This window comes from Citrus sinensis, chromosome 6, assembly GCF_022201045.2.
Source record: "Citrus sinensis cultivar Valencia sweet orange chromosome 6, DVS_A1.0, whole genome shotgun sequence".
NCBI classification, from domain to species: Eukaryota; Viridiplantae; Streptophyta; class Magnoliopsida; order Sapindales; family Rutaceae; genus Citrus; species Citrus sinensis.
Genome location: NC_068561.1, coordinates 8,640,816 through 8,666,006, shown reverse-complemented (window position 1 = coordinate 8,666,006; position 25,191 = coordinate 8,640,816). Strand labels below are relative to the sequence as shown.

Sequence of the window (25,191 nt, the reverse complement as noted above, 5' to 3'; positions counted from 1 at the left end):
TTATCCAGAATCCACGATGTATTTCATGTCTCGATGCTCCCGAAGTACGTGTATGATCCTAGTCACGTGTTATCGAGACAACCAATTGAGCTGAAAGAAGACTTGACTTATGAAGAGGAGCCCGTGGAAATACTACAACAGAAGCACCAAGTTTTGCGTTAAAAAACTATTCCGTTAGTAAAAGTGTTATGGAGGAATCACAACAAGGAAGAAGCTACTTGGGAACGCGAAGACTTAATGCGAGCCCAATACCTTCACCTGTTCTCATCAGATGTGTAAATTTCGAGAAAGAAATTTTTATAAGGGGGGAGGATTGTAACATATGCACTTTGATTTTTCCTAATTAAATGTATGATTTAATTTTTCCTCTTTGATATTAATTTTAAAATTGTCACAACATTAAATCAAGATAAATTGAGCGCAATTAAAAGCTTGGGTAGTCAGATTTTATTTTCGTCACGAGTCCGGTATTAGCTTAATTTGTATTAAGACTAAGTGCAAAAAAAAAAAAAAAGAAGTTGGTTTCTATAAATGGAAAGGGGGAAGCAGATTTCCAAAAGAGGAAAGAAAGAGGGACATGTGAGAGAGAAGGAGAGAGAAAGATTGATTCGGTTTGACCCGCGAATCCGACCCGACCTGCGACCTTGACCTGGACGGATCTCGTGATTTCAGCCACCTCACCGGCCGAGCTTAGTACCGATATAAAGCTTGAGCGACGCCGGTTATATTCCCGTTGTCATCATCGCAAGAAAACGGCAAGAACGTCGACGATCGAAGCTCGAAAAGACGCGGCAAAAGCCCATCATCATCGCCGTCTATTTCGCCGGTGTTTGGGCACGCCTCTAGCTGGGTTCTACTCCTCACATCACCAGCATTATTTTCTGACCAACCTTGTCACCTGAAACGGCCGGATTGTCGACGATCAGCCACTTGGAAAGCTCGCGGCTTTGGGAGCACGATCCGCCGCCATCGCCGCACGTGGGAGGTCACCGCCAGCACCGTTGGACTCACGGAGGTCTGAACTATCAGACCTAAGCTTCCCGTCGTCGTTGACTAAAGGCCGGTCACCGTTGACTGACATGGGCAATTCGATAAATTCATAAAACTTTAGGGTGAATTTGTAATTTGTGGAATCAGTGGATAATTTGGTAATTTTAGGTTAGGGCAATGAGGTAATTTGAGATTCCGAGGGTAATTTCATAATTTCTGACATTGTGGTAATTTTGTGATCTGAATTGAGGACAATTTAGTAATGGAAGATTCTGAGGATAATTTGGTAAAATAATGATGTTGGGGGCATTTTGGTAATTTTGACATGTAGGAGTATTTTGGTAATTTTGTGCATGCGGGAATAGTTTATTGTGGATAGATATTGTTTGAGAATTATTATGTAAAATTAGTTGTATTTCAAATCTACGGAGAATGATTGTGTCGTTTCTTTAATTAGGAGGATCTGCGAACGAGAATCAACCCATGAACGTTGTTGATACCGAGTCTGAACTTGGTCACTGTGAGTGAAATAAACAAAACCTATTTTCATAGTATATTCTGATTTTACCATATAGTACAACATGGTTTGATAATAAGTTTTTGATGCTTTGATTTAATGATTTTCTAGAAAATTGATTTTTATTTACGTGCTGATATTTATTGTTATCAAGAATGAGTTTGATTAATGATTTTATTGTCGTTTTTGAGTAAATGCATGATATTAGAATTCAATGGATTTGAGATATGTTAAATAAAAAGAAAATGAGATTTCATATGTGATTATATGTTTATGAACATGTGTATAAAAAAGTTGTTTGGAAAATCATTGGACAGTACCATTCCCCTCCAGATACAGAGATATAGATAATACGAGATGAATATAGAGATACAGATGAGATGAAATAGAGGCCTTTGGGGCTCGTTTGAACACACATAGAGGCTTTGGGCCTTGTGTTTGGACGCTTTTGCCTTTTGGGGGCTTATGCATGCAGTATGATGATTACAGAGATACAAATGTTGAGATACATGAGATATGAGATGAGATTTCCCCATCTATCCATTGTAGCTCCGGGGCATGATGGTTTCGTGATTGCCCGTCCGTCGAGGTCCAGATATGATGAGATCATTCCCCTGGGTAGTTGTTTGGTGATAGTTTTTGGTATTCAGTATTTGATATTATAAGTATTATGATTTTATTGATTTTATGTAGATTTATGCAATATAGTTATTTCAGTGCATGATTTGAATTGAATATGTTTATATAAGTTCTTATGATATTTTGATGAAATTGATTTGAGAAAGATTAAATCATTTTAAATAAATTTATTTTTCAAAAACTACTATCCACTCACTGAGCTCACTGAGTTTTATACTTACCCCGTTTTTATTATATTTTTCCCTCCCACAGGAGATTTGCAGGTACATCAGTCGACCCAACAACGATACTTAGATTTGAAATTGTGGCCACGTGATGGTACTAGGAGTCATAGATTTAATATTTTGATATTTGGGATATTGCGAATTGTATTTATTTGTTGTATTTTGTAATTAAGGATAACCATTATATTTTAATATTAGAATGATTTGGGTGATATTTGGTATGTTGACTTGAGAAGTTGGTTACGAAGGATGGATGAATATTGAATTATTTTGGGAGTATGTTTTGTAAATTGTAGGTTTGGGGATCATAATTATTATCGATTCGATTATACGAGTTTAGATAAATTCGCCCTGGGGGTGCGGGACGGGTCGTGTCAATATATTTTTTATTTTTTAATTAATTGATAAAAGAAAATTTATATTATAATGGATAAAAATCCCTCAATCTATAATGGGATTATTGGATTTAATATTAAAATCTTCACTCTTAATTAATTTTAATGCATAAGTAATTATCTAACAAGTAATCTGCAAGTTGTGATATTTCTTCGTATTTTAAATTATTTTATCTAATCAATTGATAAATATTTTAAATCATCAAAAAATGAAAGAAATACAAATAATTTTGGAATTAAAACTATTATGTATTAATTTTTACATTTAGTATTAGAAATATATTTAATAGCATTAAAATAAATGTAATTATCAAGTAATGTTATTTCAATAATACTTTATATAAAGATATTACATAAAGTATTATAATAATTTGTATCGTATGAATTTAATTACAAACCATTAATACCTAAACAATAATGATAATAGAAGGCATTGTAATAAAATATTTTATATATGTTTTATTAGTAATACTATGAGTCACAACAAATGAGAAATATTTTATTCACCAATGAAAAAAAAATATATAGCTATATAAATTTTATTATTACAATCAAAGGATGTCAATAAAATAATCTTTTATGATTCATACCTAAAGCTCATGAAGAATATATATTATATTTAACTTTTATGAAATTAACAAAGTGATATTTGAAAATAAAATGAAAATATATAGGCTTGTAAAACTTAAAATTCCTATCATGTAAGAATATTAATTATAAGGTAACCAAAAAATTCAGAAAATAGGTACATTAGATGAGTGTTAAAAATAACATATACTTCATGATCACAATGGTAATTAGTATTATATAAAATAATGAGCATGTTAATATGCGATTTTAAATTTTATTAAAACATGAGTGATCAAGTAGTTTTTAGGTTACAAGCAATCTTACCAATGTGTTTACTGATGTAAGTATGATGTTTATTTAATTATACGTACTTAGTAGTGTTATTTATTAGTGTTATATCATATATAAATTTTGCAATTGTAATTTATTTATTTGATTTGTTTTAAATAACCTACTTCATATTATATTTTATACTTAATGGTAATAGATTTTGGAAAATTTATTTAAAAATATTATCACAATACAAATTTAAAGGAGAGTTGAAAAGTAATTTTAAATAAAATATGTTATTTAAGTGAAGTTGCTTCAAACTCTAAGGGTGGTCACAGTTATTTTACAAAATTTTTCCATCCTTCAACGGTTAATAATCTGTTTAATATTATTTTTCTTTTTTTTTCTTTAACACAAATATTATATACCATTAAATTTAATCTAATAATATACAATTAAAACATTATTGATGCTGTAAAAAAAATTAGAGCATTATAGAGAAATCCTAAATGAAGAGGACGCCTCTCTCTCTCTCTCTCTCTCGTGTTCATGCGAGTCTCGACCAAATGCAAAATTTGAAAAGAGAGGCAGGCTCGTCGCTAAGCTCACTAGCATTCCCTTTTAAATTCCAACAGTCCCAGCACTCCATCACCACCGTCAATTACTAGCCCTCTGGTACCGCTGGCGGCATGCTTGTTTTGTCTCCTGAAATCTCCAACTCACCGATGAGCAACACCCTCTCAACTTCAGCCAGATATTCCATATGATGCCAACACTTTAAGGAAGCTTTTATGTGTTGAATAACATATTCAGGTTGAAATATGCATGGAGAAAAGATTGATTGAAAAGGGATGCAATCCCTGAAGGAGTGAAACATGTTTTATTATCTTTGTTGAATTTTAAACATTTAATTGAAAACTGGGTTTTCCTGTGGTTGGTTATGTTTAATGTTCCCTTGTGCGGTTGTGCCTTTCCTAAACTTTAAATAGAGACATTTTACTGTGATTGGTTAAGTGAAAGATCTCCCTAAAGAAGTGGGTATTGGAGATCTGAGGACTTTGTAGTGGATCTTAGTAAATGAATTACAAATATTTGCAATTGTCTGAAAAAAAAAATAAAAAAGAAGACCCAAAACGGTAAGCAAGAGGAGTTTCATCTCCTCCAAGACCATCCTCTGCAAAATCCGCCACCGAATTTTCTACAAACCAAGGGTCTTTTGATGCGGATGGACTATGTAACTGTATGGCAGTGAATCAGTGTCTCGTTGAGTTTCAACAAATCGATACTGCTTGGGAGGTCGCCACCTCTATTTCATCTCCGATGACCGGTCCTTCCTCGTCGATTTCAAAGTTAAGTTCTTCGTTGGTTAGATTCTACTTAAATTCGTAAGAGAAAGGCAAGGACAGGTAGCCCATCGTTCGAAACAACCAGTTCAGCCGGTGTGTCACTCATTTAATCAACCGAGTGGTGAAGATGCATATGGTAGAAGCACAGAAGATGAAGTCAGAGAGGTATTGCATCTTGAGTTTAATGCACTACTAAAATAATTTATAAATTCCTTTTATTCTAACGTTAACATGTCATTTCTAATTGTAAGGTTTAGATTCATCCAAACACTCTTGCTATTGTTAATTATATGTTGTCCTTCGTAAATCTTGGAGATGGTTCTACCGTTGTCCAACAATATTTACATTGTGGAAGTCTAACTCTCATTTCTTCAAACTGCATGCCTGTTGTGGTAGTGTAAATGCCTAGTTGGTAATGTTTAGGGAATCCTTTACAGAAATTAAATGTGTAAGATCCTGTAGTTTCCCAAAGAGCATTGTTCACAACTACTTTTCTAATGGTGGAGCCTTATCTGGATATGCGTGATGGGTGTAACTTAGCGTAATTGGGTTCTCAGACAAAAAAATTACATTTGTTATTTTAGTATGATAATTTTATTTTCTCTGTCATTTTTATCCAACAATATTTAGGTTGTGTGGAAGTCTAAGTCTCAATTCTTCAAACTGTATACTTGTGGTCTTGTAAATGCCCTGCTGGTAAAATTAATATTCATTCTTGCATATCTATTCAATCAGAATGTTCTTTGAACTATTTGAACTAGAGTCAAGTTTAGTTGGAGATCATTAAAATTCACTCCTGATATCTAGTTTTGTGTTGGTGTTACAATGCCTTGTTGCAATTTTATGAATTATAATTTAAGCTTACGGGATCTATAATAAATTTGTTTGCTCTTATATTGTGTTATATGGAGTTGAAAATTTTGAGATTCATCACACGTAGTTTATGTAAAATATCTTTTGTACAAGCCAAGCCACAGACACGTTTTTTAGAAAAATTCTAAGTCATACGTGCAGTTTTGTTTTTGATTTGTTGTTGTTTCTCCATAATTTTTTTGTTGCTTTTTGGCTTGATTTTCAGCAGTTTCTGGGTTATTTTGCTGCGGATTAAATTTACATCTGTTTCTGCCTAAATTTTATGCTGTTTTTGGGCAAATTTTTTGTTCATATTTTTTTACTACATTATGCTTTTTTGGCTTTGTTTCCTGCTATTTTTGTGTTTGCTGCAATTCTATTTTGGGGCTTGATTTGTTGTTATTTTTGGGCAATTTTTTTTGTTTATATTTTTTACTACATTCTGTTCTTTGGCTTTGTTTCTTGCTATTTTTGGGTTTGCTGCAATTCTTTATGTTGATTTGCTTCTTTTTCGAGATTGATTTGCTGCTACTTTCGTTGCTATTTTTTGCTGTTTTGCTGTTTTGCTGTTGCTTCTAGGATAATTTTTTGCTGTGTTTCTGTTCAGTTGCTATTTTTTGTCTTTTTTTCCTGTTGTTTCTGGGTTAATTTTCGCCATTTTTGGGCTTGATTTCCTGTTGGTTTTGAGTTTTTTTTCTGCTGTTTCTGGGTTAATTCCCTTCTATTTTGGGTTAATTTTATGATATTTTGGGTTTATTTATTTAGTTATTTATTTGCTATTTTTGGGTTTTGATATCTTGCAATTTTTGGCTGTTTCTGTGTTAATTTGCTATTATTTATGTTAATTTATTGCTATTTTGGGTTTTAGTTTGCTACTATTTTTAATTTGTTTTTTCAGAGACGTATGGGGCGATGGAAATTAATGGAGAAATGATCCTAAATTAGTTTTACAATAGAAGTTGTATTATGGAAAATGTATTGTGCATTTGAGTATACATGAAAATGAAAAATGTATTCTTAGTGAAAAACGTATTATTGGGGATATTTGAGATTATGAAATATTAATTTAAATCTATCTATGTAGTTTTAATATCATTTAATCATATACTCTTGCACTAGAACAGTAGAACAACAGTTTCCTATTATGACTCCAAGGGAAATTAATGAGAAAAGGACGACAAAGCAAGTAAATATAGAAATTATAAATTATCATTTGAATTGCTGCGGAATTGGCCACTATTACTATCTATTCGTTAATGGAATTTATATTTTAATTTTTGTAGGTCTTGGATTAAAGTTGACCATACCAATATCTGGATTTTACGTAGATTTGGGTATGTGATGTATATGTAGTAAGGATTACGTTGCAGCCATCATTTCACAGTCTCATTTTTTGTCTTTTACCCAATTGACCGTTAGATTTTATCCAACTGTTGATAAGGGTAATTATCAGAACCTCCCCTGAGATTTAGCGTATTCTCAATTTGAGAGATTGTATTCGCATATTATCAGCCACCTCCCTTGACGTTAGTAACCTGTTTGTTTGACCGTTTATTGATTGATAAAATGACGAAAATACCTCTATCGTGGGAAAAAATATTTATGTACACAAATTAAGGAATTGTGCGTCAATAATAGCATGTATGTTTTGGCGCCAAAATGGTCAATAAAAATACCAAATCACCCTTTTGACTTTCTAAAATGACTTGGATGAATAAAACAAACATTTTCAATTTTTTTTTAACTATTGGAAAGGATAAATATTGAAGTTAATACTTGAAATTGAACTGCAATGTTACTGACATTATTACCGTTGCCTTTTAACGGTTATATTGCCAATATCAGTGGCTATATAACTTGCCATAAACAAGCTAAATAAGCAGCATACACTTTCAACTCAAACTGAAGAGAAAAATTAGCTTTCATTTCACTTTAAAGGCACCAACCCAAAACTACCAATATCACTTCATCTCCTTATCAACTATCTCTGATATATTCAACAATCAATTAAAAAACTCAACATTTCCCAAGCATTATTCAAAGCTGGAACATTCTTGCACATCAATGGAGTCACAAAGTTCAAACAATTCTGTTCGATCAAACACATTTTATGAGCCAGCTTGGAGGAATACAATCAATGGCAAGCTCATTAGGTTCTCAAATAAGATATGCAAATGTTATATGAGAGCCGATTTGAAGATTTCGGAATCCGATGACAATCCACATATGCTTTACTATCGTTGTGCCAAAAAAAATAGTTGTGGATATTTTAAGTGGTGGGCAGTGGAGCTTTATTTGAAGGATGCGTGTCAACAGATGTATGCTATGCGGTACTATCTAGAATTGAAAATGACGTGAAGACAGTGAAGATCAGAGTGGAGAAATCACGGAAACCTACGAAGGTTGCAACTGTTGCTAAGGTTATGGTTGTATTCAATGTGTTATTCTTTCTTTTCAATGTTGTCATGTACCTTATGTAGTGTGTCACCAAGTCTAATGCTTTCTAAACTAAATGTTCCAATGATGATTAAAATTTTTTTTGCTGCTTTATAACTCAAATGCAATAGTGTTTTCTAAGTGAAATATATTTATAACTCCAATTTGCAATGAAACACAAAGTCAATCATGCCACTCATATATTTAAAAAAAATCATAACTAACTGAGCTAACCTATTATCAGCATCCAAATGTGTTCGAGCAAAAAATAAATTGTAACTACAAAATAAACAATAACAGTTTCTAAGCATCTGTCAAAGAACATTCACACATCCAATCATGTGATATTTTAATATCACCTGTAACCAATCCATCAACAAATAAAATTGAAGTTAAAAACATCAAGCAACCAAATATAGTAATATGATATTTCAAAATTAATAAAATCCAGCAACAACACAAGTGCTAACTGTCACTAATGGTTGTGAAACAATCAGCCAATACAACATCAACAACAGCCCATATTTACAAAAATCAACTTTCAGTAGTTTGTTAAGTTTTGACTTAACTTAAATGCTTTGTTAATGGTGTGAGGATTTTCACTATCACACAGTTCACAAAAAAAGAACAAAAAGACTTAAACTTATCTATATGGTTGAGTAAAAGATGATACAACATCTATACAATTTAAAGCTTATACAGGTAAGGTGAAGTATCATCTCATCCCTCCAAAAAATTTGTAGTATGGGATTAGTCTGGGCTCTGTCATTACTATACAAAAATATTTCTTACCACCAAAGCTGTTGCTGTGGGATTTATCATCTACAAGCTCTCTATGATTGGGTCAATTGTCCTTCAATAATAAAAATTTGTATTAGCAAGTATGAAATAGTTTATAAACAAATAAATTAAGAAAAGTGAGTTGCTGAATCAGTAAATTCAAACCATTATCATGGACAAATTCTTATGTTCTAAATTCAATGACAACTGCTGCCTCATGTTGATTTTGGGCTCCTGAGTTCTGTCCGCTTTCACTATTGATCCCTGATCCATTTCCCTTGAGCTGTAGTGTAAACAAATCATAAGATTATTAAGCAGATATATAAGTCTGAAATTTATATAAAGAGAACTTCAAAACTTATAATTACACAAAGTAACATGTGTTGACTTTAAAATTTTCATCTTTCTCATTTTTTTGAACCCTTATCAACTTTGCATGTTCTCACATTATGCCCCCACTCTTCGAAATTACTACACCTAACACTGGAACTCCTCTTGAATGCCCTGTTTTCATCCGCCTCTCTTCTCTTCTTTGTTTGAGGCCTGCCAGTAGTTCTAATGATTATAGGTGGAAGCATGTTATAATGCAATTCAGGAGGCCACCTACTTTCATCAGGCACCGGATAATACTGATGCTTATAAGTCTTCTTCAATGCTTCATTCTTCAGTAAATGATGTACAAAATCATTGAGTTTGTCTTTATTACTTTTGGTTTTTCAAAGTTGGCTAGTAATAATTAAAGCATGAGTCATGCTTTAGTTTGTCTTTATTGCTTTTTCTTTTTTGTTGGGGCAATCCTTAGCATAATGGCCTTTATTTTTGCAAATGAAGCATCGGCTTGACTTTCTCCTTTTTTGGTCTCTGAAAGAACTAGATTTTTTTCCTGAAAAACTTGTATGATTTTTGCCTGGATTTTGATCTCAAAAACGATTCTGGAGTATTGAACTTTCGGAAATGCTTCTTCTTTTTGGTGTTGCAATCACAATCTTTCTTTTTCTTACATTTGATCTGTAAGTAAGGCTTTTTGCAAACACTCCGGAAAGGCTCTTTGTCTTGTAACAGTTCTTTGAAGAATTGTTTCTGTTCACATAATTTTTCCAAACATCCTTTGGCGATCTGGAAAATCCTTCCTAAGGAAATGTTGTCAATGGTGAGATTGAGACTCGTAAGCTGCCTCTGTATGTCTGGTTGCAATTCTTCAGGTAATGATGCCAGAAATACATGTTTAAGAGTCGGATCATTGAACCCATTGAGCTTATAAAACAGGATTGACATCCGTTTGTAATGGAAATCAAGATCTTTAGAGTTGAAGGAGCAGCATTTCATATTGAGGTAGTCTCTTCTTGCAGCTTCAAGACTGCGGCTGATTTGCTAATGAATTGTTCGTGAATGACAGAAAGAGCAGTTGAGACATTAGGTAGTTGCACAAACTGTAATTGTCTGTAGTCTCCTAAAGTATCAAACCAATCTCTTAAAGATCTCATAAAATGGGTAGCAAGTTCTCTAAGGACTAAAGCTGGAGTAGCATTTGCTCTTAACATTTGGAGATCTGTCCAAGCAGCCATTTCGGATAATTTGTCTCTCCATTTAGCTGCAGGGATATCATCAAAAGTGAACCATGGACCATTTGAAGGTTTATGATCATTTTGGGGTTGAGCAGGCCGATTCAGAGCTGAGGATGTTTCTGGGGGATCTTCCTCAATATCTGAGGGTATTTCAAAGAATGGGTCAGTTCTTGAGGATTGAGCAAGCTTGGTTTCTTCAGGTTGGGCCATAAGGATTCTAGTGATATCAGCATAAGATTTTTCAGTATCACTAGATGAAATGGAAGATTCTATTTTAGATTCAGATGGATCTTCTGAAACGGCTAGATTTGAATAAGAGGTTTGGTCTGTATCGGATGGATCTGGGATCATTTGGGCACTATATTGTTGCATTGGGGATTTATCTTTGGCCTGAGTTGGTGTTGGTTGAGGAGGAAGTGGGGTATAAATAGGTGGTTGCTGTTATGGGATTGACAAAGGTGATTGAAACTGTGGGTTTTCTGGTCTTGGTCGAGGATGAGGTTTAGATCTAGTTGGTTTTGGCAGAGGATGATTTCTAAATAAAGTATGTGTCATGCCAAATAATTTAGATGGGTCTTGTGGTTTTATGGGAGAAAGCATAGGTGCAAAAGGATGGAAGACTAGGCTGATGGGAGGTAATGGTGGAGAGGTGGTAAATAATGTGGGCCTTTGCCTTTCTGCCTCAATCTGTTCAAGTTTTGCTTTCAATTTTCTGATTTCCTTTTCTCTTTGATAAAATTTTGGGCCATAGTATCTATGACTCAGCATGGTTCGTAATTCTGAATCCAGTTGAAAGATTCTGGATTGAAGATTTTGGTAAATTTGCTGCATCTGGGAAGTGATAGAGTCCATCTTAGACTCGATATGATCAGTTCGTAAACTGATATGGTTAACCTTCTTATGGATATCAACCAAGGTTTCATTTTGAGCTCTGGCATTTTGGGTTTGCCAGTTGAGAACAACCTCAAAAGGTTTGGGGTCTTCTAAATGATTTGTAGAAGTTATGGCTGAAGGAATAAAGGGTTTGGTTATGACCTTTCGTTGTGGATCGGTCTGGGTTTCGAGGACAGGGAAATTGGAGGAATAATCTTGGGAGGTGGATGAAAACATCATACAAGCCATAGGCTGTATGGGTGGGTTGGAATTCTAGATGTGTGGAAGAACTTCAGTCTTGCAATTTTTTGCAATCCATCTGAGTTCTTTTTGGTAGATGGGTAAAGGAGCTGGTGGTGGTGGAGGATGATGAGGTGGTTTAGGTTGATTGTGTGAGCACGGAGCTTTAGGTTTTTTCTTTTTTGGTTTTCTTCTTCACTGCAGGTCAACATCATCGTCTTCCCAATCATCCCAACAGGGACAATCTGGGTCACAATTTCCTGATCCTGGTGAATCCCAAAGAAAGTGGCCCTTAAGTTTGGCAGGGTAGACATGATATCCTTCTGAATTGAATCCTGTAATTGGCAGCTTTTCTTGAGCGGTCTGAACAGCTGTAACCATGGCTGAATTTTCTTAGTTTTACTAGATTTAAAACTCCCTGTGGTTCGACCCCGGTCTCACCGGGTTATATTATAACTAGACACTCTTATACTTGAGAGTAATACACTTTTGAGTCGTGTCAAGTTTTTGGCGCCGTTGCCGGGGAGTTTTCTAAATTTAGTATTAGTTTGTCTTTACTTTATTTTTATTTTTTTTGTTTTGTCTTTACCATCTTTCCGTGATTCTATTTTATTCTCTTTTTGTAAAACTTCAGTTAGCACCCCTCTTCTTTTCAAACCTTAACATTATCCATAAAATTTGTGAGAAACTTCATCTTAGCCCAGAAACCTTTGCAAATCAGTCCCCAAATCAAATTTATTTCTTTAAATTTTTGCAATTTACTTTCCGCATTTATTTTAAATGGTCGGTTTTACTGCCTAACTGATATTTAAATTTTGTTAATTTATGTATTTTTTGTTTAAATGGTCGGTTCTACCGCCTAGCATTTTAATTTCACTTTGCTAATTTATTTATATGGTCGGTTCTACCACCTAGCATTTTAATTTCAGTTTATTTATTTTTGTGCATTAATTTATTTAATTTTATGTTTTATTATATGGTTGGTTTTAAAATACCGCTTAAATTGTTTCTTTTAATTTCTTTGTTTATGGCTGGTTTCACCGCCTAAGTTATTTATTTTATTTATTTTCAGTTTGTTTATTTTTATTTCGCATTTTTGCTTATTTAATTTTTAGTTTGCTTTATTTCTGCAATTTCATTCAGTGTTTTATGCATCATTAATTTCTTTAGCATGCATTGTTAGCATTGCATGTGTCATTAGCCTTTCTAGATTATCAAGAGATGTATCGCATTTAAAGTTAATGGTCAAAGATTGAAACAATATCTGGAATACCAACCACGTGAAACAGATACCGAAATCAATTTGAGTGACCCACCAAAATTTTGATTAGGCCTTTTCATTTTAACGTTTTGTGAATTTGATTTACTGTTACTTTATCGTTTGAATTATTTGATTTTTTTTCTTTCTTTTTCCTTTTCCCTATGTCTTGAATGGAGTGCATTGCATTGTTTTAATTGTGTGTTGTTTGGCAATTGTGATTTAGCTCACTAAATTTTTATACTTGTCATGAGTACCTCCATGAGAAATTTCTTTTTCAATCATCTTAAAACGCTTTTTCATGTAAAATTTCACCTGAGAAAATTGCTCCGATTTTGTAAATTACATCCCATTTGGGATCTGCAACCACCAGAGTTAGTATCTCACGTGAAAGACCTAGAAAGACAACTCAAGGAAATAGAGGATGGTATTTATAATCTACAATTAGATCTGGATTCAATAAAAGGACGAAGGTGAGTTTTATTCCTTGTGTGTTTTTGTTTTATTGTTCTTTTTCACTTTTGATTTGATTTTGCAGATTTGATTTGTTTTGATTCACTCTCCCGTATAAATGGCGGATAACGGTACTCCATGACTTTTTAAGTCGGTATTCTCAGTTTCCCACAATAACTGAAACCTCAATGTCAAGCATGAAAGTAATACAATAAAATTTGCACCAACATTTTCCCTCTCTCCCTCAAAATGCTTTTAAGAAGATTTACAAAGCTTGTTGTGAACGACTGCGTTTGTTAATGATCAATGGGATTCCTGCTGACATTTGCTGGTTAATTGAAGTAAAGGTCCGATTGTCAAGTGAGTTTTCTGATCCATTCATTTCCTACATGCCTGGTTTTTGTAAAAGTAGATTTGCTAAGAAAAAAAGAGCTAAGCGACTTGGCTCTGAATGTTCTCACTGTGTAAGACTCGCTTGCAAAAATCCACGTTGTAAAGCTTTAGGAATGGTTTCTATAAATCGTGAAGATAAAATCAAATTCGTTAAGGATGGCATGAGTAAAGAATCGTTGGATGATATCTTACGATCTCTTGAGACGCATCCGAGCGGATATGTTGAACGTGAAATTCAAAATTTATGGAAGCTGTTCCAAAAGGAAAGTGCACAGTTTAGTCTTAAGAATCTGACTCTAAAAGACCCTGTTTGCCAGTTTATAAGAAAACTGGATGGGAAGCCTATCCTCGACCCATAGAGGGCGTTCAAGCCGTTACTGGACGTAAAACCAGAGGAAGATGTGAGCCACAATCACAACTACCAGTAAATATCCTTTTATTTTACTGTTATTTTATCTTTTGCATTATTATTATTATTGTGTTTTTTTTTCTTTATTTTATCTAATCACTGTTTACTTTTTCTTTTCACTGGTTGTCTTTGAATTATTAAGCTAAAAGCTTCATGCGTCATTTGACAAACACATCACCCTATTTACAGATGTATATCATTATGTCCGTCACCAAGATCCTTAAATAGGAACTTCTTTTCAAGCACTCACAAATTGTTTCTTTTTAGAATTGTTCTAATGGCACCAACTTCAAGTAGTCAACTTAAAAACATTTGTGTGCTTTTTGGATTTCGTTATGGAAAGTATAAGGAGTTCGTTCAGGCAGCCATAGATCTTGGTCGTGTTATAGCAGAGAGGAAACTACATCTTGTATGTGGAGGAGGTGACCGAGGGTTGTCAAAGCTTGTCTCTGAAGTTGCTTTCGTTCGAGGTAGCCAAGTGCTAGGCATCATTCCAAAAGCCTTAAAACCTTTAGGATGTCTACCAGACTCACCAACTAGAGAAGAGTTAGTTGTCTCAGGTATGCAAGAAAGAATATTTGAAATGTTGAATCATGCTGACGCTTTTATTTTCTTGCCAGGAGACCTTGTAACTTTGGAGTCGCTAATTACATTTGCTTCTTGGGCCCATTTGAATGTCCATAAAAAACCCATCGGTTTGTTAAATGTTAATAACTTTTATGATGGATTAATAACATTTCTTAATCATGCAATAAAAAATTATTTCATTACATCCTCAGTGAAAAAACTCTTCATTTGGGCTCCTACTGCTAATGAGTTACTTGATCTTTTGCAAGCTTACAAACCAGAGTCAGATCCCATGACTTTGGCGTTGGATTGGGCAACGGATGATGATGGCACTAACTCTCGTAAAAAGTGTAAATTAGATTTAACTCTCCGTCTGTAAATATTTCCAGCAGTGGCCAGATGATATCTTCTAAACTCTACTCATTTCTTTAGACATTGAAGACAATGTCTCCTTCAGGTTGGGGGGAGGGAATAGTTGATAATTGTGGAATGTCTTAGTCCTAGTGATGTTTTTACTAATTTTTGTTGTAAAGACTAACTTTGGATAAAAGTTTGAGTCGAAGATGGCAAAATATAGAATGTAGTGTCTCTAGAAACGCATCTTCTTAACTTTTGTGTTTTCTTCCAAAAAAGAAATGTTTCTAACTTTTTGTTTTCAGTCTTTTTCTCTTTTTCTCTTAATCATCTACTTAAGTTTCTGCAATTAGTTCCAATTTTTTAGTGTTTTCTTAAAAAAAAAAAAATTATTTTTCGGTGTGATATTTTAACATTGGATAACATGATGATTTTCAAATTTTGGTATTCGTATTATCTTTGGCCTTGAGTTATGTTATACTATGTTTTTCCCTTTGCATGTTGAAACGTAAATTGAGAAATTGAATGAGTGAAATTGATTAAGCCATTTGGAGGAATGTACATGTTATGAAAAGACCAAGCGAGTTTTTGAGCCTATTATCCTTGGAGAGTAACCTTGTTTGCCTATACAACGTCACAATTTTTTGTACAAGATCTCAATATTTAAAAAAAAAAAATTGTGCAGCCGCATCTAAAAGTCCATTGAACTAGTGGATATGAAAGATCATATGGAACCCTAAAAGACGACAAAAGGCCATCTTTGATCCGTTTAAGCCTTTCTAGCCAACCCTATTATAAAGAATCCATAGTTAACCCCTTTGAGCCTTTAAAAAAAAAAAAACTTTTTCTTTGGTAACCTATCATCTTTTCCTACTCCAATGAGGAGTATCACCTTATATTTTATGTTTTCCATCACCCAATTATGTTTGAAAATAAGGATGATTATGTATTCCTAATAATGGTGCTATAAAAAAAATGTTATGTATATATCAATTAATAAAAAAAAAAATCCAAGCAAAAAAAAAAGCACCTTATAATCTCCACAAAGTCCCCTATTTTTCAAACATATATTTTTGTTTTTCCTATTACCTTTTTTGTTAGTCATAACTCTAGCCTACGTTACGTTCTACTAAAAGTCCTTCTCGATTTTTGGGAACTATAGTCTGAAGTAAAAGCTGGTAATATGGACTAAAAGATGTGGTGATGCATAAAAATAAAAATAAAATTTGCTAGTAATTCATTGGACTTGAGATCATTTTATTTCTAAGCCGTGGGCATTATTTTTTTCATCTTGGTGAGAGCATGTGATATTGTTTTATTATTTCAGATTTACCATTTTTTTTTGAGTGACGAATTAATTTGGGGTATATATTCTTTTGAGAGAGTCACTCTTAATCGTGAGATTTTGGGGTTTGATGTATCATTCTTAAAAGTGGCTTGATTAATGTTGCTCTGATAATTGATCATTTTACAGGATTTTACTAAATTATTTTGTGCGGGTGTGATTTTCTGTAGTCTGAAGATAATGCTTATACTTTTATTTGATTATAGTCATTAATTTGATGGAAGAAGTAAACACAATTTTTCAAAAAAAAAAATATTTTCAATTTGGTTTTGAAATTTCTCTAAATTTTTATCGCTTAAATTGCTAGGGCCTAGCAATAAGCTGGTTGGGGGGTGTGATTAACACTAAAAAGTGTACATTTAATAAGGATAAAATTATTAGTTTTTCACTTATTGTGTCGATTAATGCGTTCATTATTTCTAAATTATTTTAATACTCCCCAAATATATTTTATGTTAAATTAATTCGTAATTTGTTAATTTTTATCTTGTAAATATTTTTCAGGAATAAAGATAGAATTGAAATTGAAAGCGGGAACAAAGACGAACTACTGGAACAAAATTGAAGAGATGTAATAATAAATAATAAATAAAATAAAAAAAGAACAAAAGAACAAAAACATGTTGGTGATGGTCAGGAGGCCATCACGCCTCCTGGCCATCACACAATTCAATATATATATATAATATAAAAAATAAATAAAATATTAATATTAATAAAATAAAATAAAAGAAGATGATTTACTTTGCCTATAAAAGGCAAAGGGTGGCACGCCAAGCGGGGGATCCTTTTTCAAAGAGCCAATTTTGAGAGCTATTTTGAGAGCTTAAGCCGAGAGAGAATAGAGTGCAGCTGAAGAATTTCTTTCTTTCTTTGTTTCTTTTCTTTTCTTTTCTTTTTTTGTTTCCATTTGTATCAATTTTCTTTGTAATATATTTCAAAAAGTTTATCAAATAAAAAGAGTATTGTGTTTTCTTTAAATATGAGTAGCTAATTTTATTAAGCTGAGATGAAGGGTGAAGCTCAATGTTTCAAACTATTTATTATTATTATTTTCTCAAATGAGTTTTTAAGGTTATTTAATTCTTTTCTAATTATTTTTATATTATGTTAATTTATAAATCTCACTGAATTTTATGATATTTTGACATAATGTCGACACATTAATATAATGTGGCACATTAGGTATTTTATTCTATATTTATCCACACACATAGAATTAAATGATATAATAATTAATTGATAAAAGTGAGGCAAAATATAAATGAGAGAGTAATAAAATTATAATTTGAATACAGAGAGTGGATCCTAAAACTTAGCTTATTTTTAAATCAATTTCAAATAATTTCTTTACCCCGTTATTAATTTTCTTAGTTTTACTAGATTTAAAACTCCATGTGGTTCGACCCGGTCTCACCGGGTTATATTATAACTAGACACTCTTATACTTGAGAGCAATACACTTTTGAGTCGTGTCAGCAGCTTTTCTTGAGCGGTCTGAACAGCTGTAACCATAGCTGAATAAGTGAATAAGAGCCGTGGAGGCTCCTCTGGTGCTGTTGGTGGAGGTCGAAAAGTCATTCGGACAGTTCCATCAAATCTTTATTCAAACATACTTTCTGTTGTTTGGATAGGAGAAGTATTGGTGTGGAACTTCTCATAGTTTGAAATCCATTCCAAGGGCATGAGTTTTATGAGTTCATGTCTAGGGATCTGTCTTGGAATTTGAATTATGGTTGGTATCTGATCTGATTCTGCTAACACCATGAGGGCGTCAGAGTGGTGCTCAGGTGATGGAAGGTCTAAGGCATGGTTCTGGAGCCGATAGACCAATTGATGGTGAAGAGTTGCAATTTTTGCAGAAGAGATTTGTTCGGCACCTTGAATTTGCACTTGGACTTTCAAGGCAGTAGAGAGATTAGTGTCTTAAAGAGAAAGGTTGAAATTGGGATAGAAAGTGAGTAAAACACTTCCAGCATGAAGAGTGGTTAAGACAGTACCAATAACAACATCTTGGTAATGTGTGAACCTAGTATCCAGCATAACAATTCTGGCTGTGACTGGTAATCCTTTCCTTCCAGGTAAGGTTAGGATTAATCTGACTCCTCCGATATGGAGATGAGTATAACCTTCTCTTTGCCAGTTGGAAATAAACTCCAGGGGGAATTTCCAAAGTGACATATTGTTCAGCTGTGGTAGCCTGGAGGGAACACTGATCCAATTTGGATGATTGGATATATTCTTTTGGATGTGGTCTTTTGGTGGAAATAAGGGTTCGGAGACTGCGAGTAAAGAAGTGTGGTCGTTTATAGAGGTGATAAGGACTAAGAAGAGGAAAAGAATATTCATTGATCTGAGCAGATTCAGGGATATAAGAATATTCAACTAAATTTTCGATCTTACTAGCAGTGTGTTTGGAACAAGATTTGGGTAAGGAGAGGGTGGAAGAAAGGGAAACGGAGGTAATGACAGAAGAAATAGAAGCAGCATTGGAGGAAGTGGATGCCATTAGTAGAAAATTCTCTCTGTCGTGGAAGGGTCGAAGAAAAAAAGAAGCAAACTTTGATCATACCATTTTGAGAAAGGAAATGAAGGCTCTGATACCAAAGTGGATGCACAAGACCCATGGGAAGCATTTTTACCCTTAAGTCAACACCTTCAGAACCTCCAACAAACACCACCAGCACCTACCCCAGACGATCCAACAAATAAAGCCAGTTCTAGCGCACCAACTGGATCCAAGGAACACCCGTCTTGTTCTTGGCGCAAAATATTTTGCCCTTGGCCACCACGTCGACCAGATCATCAACATCCACCAGAAACTCCACGTCTATCACTCAAAGTTTTCTTTTCAAAAGATAACAATGCGATTGACATCTCATCAGATGAAGATTACATGAATCTCTCATCTCCGTGATTCATGCAATTTGGCATCTTTTGCTTTTTTCAAAGTTGGCTTGTAATAATTAAAGCATGAGTCATGCTTGTCATGCTTTTCATGCTTTAATTTGTCTTTATTACTTTTGCTTTTTCAAAGTTGGCTTGTAATAATTAAAGCATGAGTCATGCTTTAGTTTATTTTTATTGCTTTGCTTTTAAAACTTGTCGTTTGTAAAGTGATAGGGGCCCTGTCCTATCCTTTTCTATATAAGCTCATCTTCTCCTCGTTGGAAGTAGAGCACAATATTAATAACATCTCTAGCCTTCTATACTCATGAATTTCTCATTTCTCTTTTCTCTCTGTCAATGAAGCTCTACAGTATTTAAAATAAGAAGAAAACTTACATTTGTTCATTTTGAAACTTAAGGAAGTATGCTCTGCACTTGCCTCTTGCAAGGATCCTGTGCATCAGAAAACTTTTGATAATTTCTTATCTGGTTTGGTACCCTGTTTTAGACTAAAGGAAAGTATGTTTTGGGTTATATAACCTGAGATAAAAATATTTTAAAGTTTTTTGATCTCAGAGGTATATCGGCTGGAAACCCGAACTTGCGGACTACTGGTCCAAAGAACAGTCTTAACTGTTATAGTTCTGGTGTAACAACGCCACGTATTCTCGCTGTATTTGTGGTATCAGAGCTTGGGCCGAGCCTAACTCAGCCCCAAAAGAGCTCTCAAAGGGTGAGGACTGCCCAGCGCTTATAAGCGACCAGGAGCTTTAGCTTGCCAGCGATGCGGGATAAGAGCTTATCATTCACTCTACCCTCGCTCTCGAGCCTTGGCTCTGATACCAACTTGGGTCGGGCTTAACTCAGCCCCAAAAGAGCTCTCAAAGGGTGAGGACTGCCCAGTGCTTATAAGCGACCAGGAGCTTTGGCTTGCTAGCAATGTGGGATAAGAGCTTATCATTCACTCAAAAATAGCTCTCAAAGGGTGAGGACTGCCCAGCGCTTATAAGCGACCAGGAGCTTTGGCTTGCCAGCGATGTGGGATAAGAGCTTATCATTCACTTTATCCTCGCCCTCGGGCCTTGGCTCTGATACCAACTTGGGCTGGGCCTAACTCTGCCCCAAAAGAGCTCTCAAAGGGTGGGGACTGCCCAGCGCTTATAAGCGACCAGGAGCTTTGGCTTGCCAGCGATGTGGGATAAGAGCTTATCATTCACTCTACCCTCGCCCTCGGGCCTTGGCTCTGATACCAACTTGGGCCGGACCTAACTCTGCCCTAAAAGAGCTCTTAAAGGGTGAGGACTGCCCAACGCTTATAAGCGACCAGGAGCTTTGGCTTGCCAGTGATGTGGGATAAGAGCTTATTATTCACTTGGTGATGGAAGGTCTAGGGCATGGTTCTGGAGCTGATAGACCAATTGATGGTGAAGAGTTGTAATTTTTGCAAAAACGATTTGTTCGGCGCCTTGAATTTGCACTTGGACTTTCAAGGCAATAGAGAGATTAGTGTCTTGAAGAGATAGGTTGAAATTGGGATAGAAAGTGAGTAAAACACTTCCAGCATGAAGAGTGGTTAAGACAGTACCAATAACAACATCTTGGTAATGTGTGAACCTAGTATCCAGCATAGCAATTCTGGCTGTGACTGGTAATCATTTCCTTCCATGTAAGGTTAGGATTAATCTGACTCCTTCAATATGGAGATGAGTATAACCTTCTCTTTGCCAGTTGGAAATCAACTCCGGGAGAATTTCAAGAGTGACATATTGTTCAGCGTTGGTAGCCTGAAGGGAACACTGATCCAATCTGAATGACTGGATATATTCTTTTGGATGTGGTCTTTTGGCAAATATATGGAATGACATAGAGGACAGCACATGGCATATAAGCACTAGTTTCCCATCAAAAGATAGCAACCGATTAGCCCAACCAGAGATTCTATCCCTGACTTTCTGGACCATATCGTCAAAATGAGAGAGCTCGAGGCACCTTGTGAAGACCGAGCACCCAAGGTAAGTAATCGGAAGTTGACGCTGTTGGAAACTAGTGACAGAGTGGACAGTAGCCTGGCGAGAAGCCGAAGCCAAACTCCTAATATAGAAACTGCTCTTGGCCTGATTATTCAGTTGCCCCGTGATCGTCTCATAGTGATGTAATAAATCCATAAGCCACTAAAGGCTTGACCGTATCCTATTTGCAAAAATAAAAATATCATTTGCAAAACTCAAATGGGAGATAGAAACATGTGCAGCAGAATAATATCGAACAGAGGGATATTTGGAGTAAAAATAATCCAAACCCCGAGATAACAACTCAGTAGCAAAAATAAACAAACATGGGAAAAGAGAGTCACTCTACCGAAGACCCCCTTAGGATTGAAAATACCCATAATTGATCCCATTCACTAAATTAGAGAACCAAGGGCCGTAGATAGCACGTCAAATAAGAGATACCCACCACTCAGAGAACCCAAAATATCACAACATTTGAATGATGAAAGACCAAGACATACGATCTGTTCATTTTGAAACTTAAGGGCCCTGTCCTATCCTTTTCTATATAAGCTCATCTTCTCCTCGTTGGAAGTAGAGCACAACATTAATAAAATCTCTAGCCTTCTATACTCATGAATTTCTAATTTCTCTTTTCTCTCTGTCAATGAAGTTCTACAGTATTTAAAATAAGAAGAAAACTTACATCTGTTCATTTTGAAACTTAAGGAAGTATGCTCTGCATTTGCCTCTTGCAAGGATCCTGTGCATCAGAAAACTTTTGATAATTTCTTATCTGGTTTGGTACCCTGTTTTAGACTAAAGGAAAGTATGTTTTGGGTTATATAACCTGAGATAAAAATGTTTTAAATTTTTTTGATCTCAGAGGTATATTGGCTGGAAACCCGAACTTGCGGACTACTGGTCCAAAGAACAGTCTTAACTGTTATAGTTCTGGTGTAACAACGCCACGTATTCTCGCTGTATTTGTGGTATCAGAGCTTGGGCCGAGCCTAACTCAGCCCCAAAAGAGCTCTCAAAGGGTGAGGACTGCCCAGCGCTTATAAGCGACCAGGAGCTTTGGCTTGCCAGCGATGCGGGATAAGAGCTTATCATTCACTCTACCCTCGCTCTCGAGCCTTGGCTCTGATACCAACTTGGGTCGGGCTTAACTCAGCCCCAAAAGAGCTCTCAAAGGGTGAGGACTGCCCAGTGCTTATAAGCGACCAGGAGCTTTGGCTTGCTAGCAATGTGGGATAAGAGCTTATCATTCACTCAAAAATAGCTCTCAAAGGGTGAGGACTGCCCAACGCTTATAAGAGACCAGGAGCTTTGGCTTGCCAGCGATGTGGGATAAGAGCTTATCATTCACTCTACCCTCGCCCTCGGGCCTTGGCTTTGATACCAACTTGGGCCGGGCCTAACTCTGCCCCAAAAGAGCTCTCAAAGGGTGAGGACTACCCAGCGCTTATAAGCGACCGGGAGCTTTGGCTTGCCAGCGATGTGGGATAAGAGCTTATCATTCACTCTATCCTCGCCTTCGGGCCTTAGCTCTGATACCAACTTGGGCCGGGCCTAACTCTACCCCAAAAGAGCTCTCAAAGGGTGGGGACTGCCCAGCGCTTATAAGCGACCAGGAGATTTGGCGTGCCAGCGATGTGGGATAAGAGCTTATCATTCACTCTACCCTCGCCCTCAGGCCTTGGCTCTGATACCAACTTGGACCGGACCTAACTCTGCCCCAAAAGAGCTCTCAAAGGGTGAGGACTGCCCAGCGCTTATAAGCGACCGGGAGCTTTGGCTTGCCAGCGATGTGGGATAAGAGCTTATCATTCACTCGGTGATGGAAGGTCTAGGGCATGTTCTGGAGCTGATAGACCAATTGATGGTGAAGAGTTGTAATTTTTGCAGAAAAGATTTGTTCGGCACCTTGAGTTTGCACTTGGACTTTCAAGGCAGTGGAGAGATTCATGTCTTGAAGAGATAGGTTGAAATTGGGATAGAAAGTGAGTAAAACACTTCCAGCATGAAGAGTGGTTAAGACAGTACCAATAACGGCTTCTTGGTAATATGTGAACCTAGTATCCAGCATAGCAATTCTGGCTGTGACTGGTAATCCTTTCCTTCCATGTAAGGTTAGGATTAATCTGACTCTTCCAATATGGAGATGAGTATAACCTTCTCTTTGCCAGTTGGAAATCAACTCCGGGAGAATTTCCAGAGTGACATAGTGTTCAGCTGTGGTAGCCTGAAGGGAACACTGATCCAATCTGGATGACTGGATATATTCTTTTGGATGTGGTCTTTGGGCAAATATATGGAACGGCATAGAGGACAACACATGGCATATAAGCACCAATTTCCCATCAGAAGATAGCAACCGATTAGCCCAACCAGAGATTCTATCCTTGACTTTCTGGACCATATCGTCAAAATAAGAGAGCTCGAGGAACCTTGTGAAGACCGGGCACCCAAGGTAAGTAATCGAAAGTTAACGCTGTTGGAAACCAGTGACAGAGTGGACAGTAGCCTGGCGAGAAGCCGAAGCCAAACTCCTAATATAGAAACTGCTCTTGGCCTGATTATTCAGTTGCCCCGTGATCGTCTCATAGTGATGTAATAAATCTATAAGCCACTAAAGGCTTGACCGTATCCTATTTGTAAAAATAAAAATATCATTTGCAAAACTCAAATGGGAGATAGAAACATGTGCAGCTGAATAATATCGAACAGCGGGATATTGGGAGTAAAAATAATCCAACCCCGAGATAAAAACTCAGTAGCAATAATAAACAAACATGGGGAAAGAGAGTCACCCTACCGAAGACCACATTGGGATTGAAAATACCCATAATTGATCCCATTCACTAAATTTGAGAACCAAGGGCCGTAGATAGCACGTCAAATCAGAGATACCCACCGCTCAGAGAACCCAAAACATCACAACATCTGAATGATGAAAGACCAAGATATACGATCATAAGCCTTAGCCATATCAACCTTCAACACTACATTATTCCCTTGATTGTGGCAATTAAGATCATGTACTAGCTCCTAAACTAAAAGCATGTTATCATGGATCACTCCGGTCAGGAACAAAACCACTATAAGTAGGAGAAATAATATGAGGCAGAAAAGAAGCCACTTTGTCACATTACAAAGGTTAATCGGACATAAATCAACCCAAGAAGCCAGTGAAGGCTTCTTAGGAAGAAGAACCAGTAATGTACTCTTATAATTCCTGGGCATGGCTGAACAACAACATCCAATAAATCACCGCAAATAATATCCAACCAGGACTGGTTAAATCTTCTAAAAAACCCATCCAGACCAATAGCACCATCATGATTAATAGAAAAGACCACATGCCTAACCTCATCCATATTCGACTCTCTACATAAACCTACACCATCCTCCACAGTCATAATAGAGAGAACAAAAATCTGTATGCTGAAACTAACTAGCACCTCTCGCCCACGTTGGGCCTGGGCCTAACTCAGCCCCAAAAGAGCTCTCAAAGGGTGAGGACTGCCCAGAGCTTATAAGCAATACCAGGACCTCGCTTGCAGATGATGTGGGATTGGCACCATTTGTGCACTTACGCTCCACACACCCTTGGGCCATTGTTGCCCCCTCTCGGGCAAAGGCTTTGATACTAGTCGGTAGTTGTACGTGGCGTTGTTACACCAGATCTATAACAGAACAAAGTCTATCTTTAGGGCCAATAGCCCGCAAGTTCTGGTTTCCAGCCGATATACACTTATCCGTCAAAATACCAAAAATCGAAAATCATATTTGAAAACAGTTTTTCACGATACCACCCAAAAACACGGCA

The 25,191-nt window shown here is 35.9% G+C and overlaps 1 protein-coding gene and 1 long non-coding RNA gene across 2 annotated transcripts; both read left to right on the top strand.

The window, feature by feature from the left end:
* Positions 1-4,161: 4,161 nt before the first annotated feature.
* On the top strand, positions 4,162-6,878 carry LOC127903035 (uncharacterized). The gene is made up of 2 exons (XR_008055792.1): positions 4,162-5,116; positions 6,702-6,878. It is a non-coding gene; the product is annotated as an uncharacterized LOC127903035 (long non-coding RNA).
* A 7,609-nt stretch (positions 6,879-14,487) lies between these two features.
* Positions 14,488-18,389, top strand: LOC107178782 (cytokinin riboside 5'-monophosphate phosphoribohydrolase LOG7-like). The gene is made up of 4 exons (XM_052443749.1): positions 14,488-14,770; positions 14,831-14,905; positions 14,990-15,127; positions 18,247-18,389. The coding sequence occupies exons 1-4, from the start codon at positions 14,488-14,490 to the stop codon at positions 18,387-18,389; spliced, it is 639 nt and encodes a 212-aa protein (XP_052299709.1).
* The last annotated feature ends 6,802 nt before the right edge of the window (positions 18,390-25,191 follow it).

Excerpts from the sequence above, each read along its gene's own strand:
- LOC107178782 (XM_052443749.1), top strand. The coding sequence starts at position 14,488 with ATGGCACCAACTTCAAGTAGTCAACTTAAAAACATTTGTGTGCTTTTT. Across the intron at positions 14,771-14,830 it reads AGAAGAGTTAGTTGTCTCAG|GAGACCTTGTAACTTTGGAG; the intron begins GTATGCAAGAAA and ends TTTTCTTGCCAG. Across the intron at positions 14,906-14,989 it reads TGTCCATAAAAAACCCATCG|TGAAAAAACTCTTCATTTGG; the intron begins GTTTGTTAAATG and ends TTACATCCTCAG.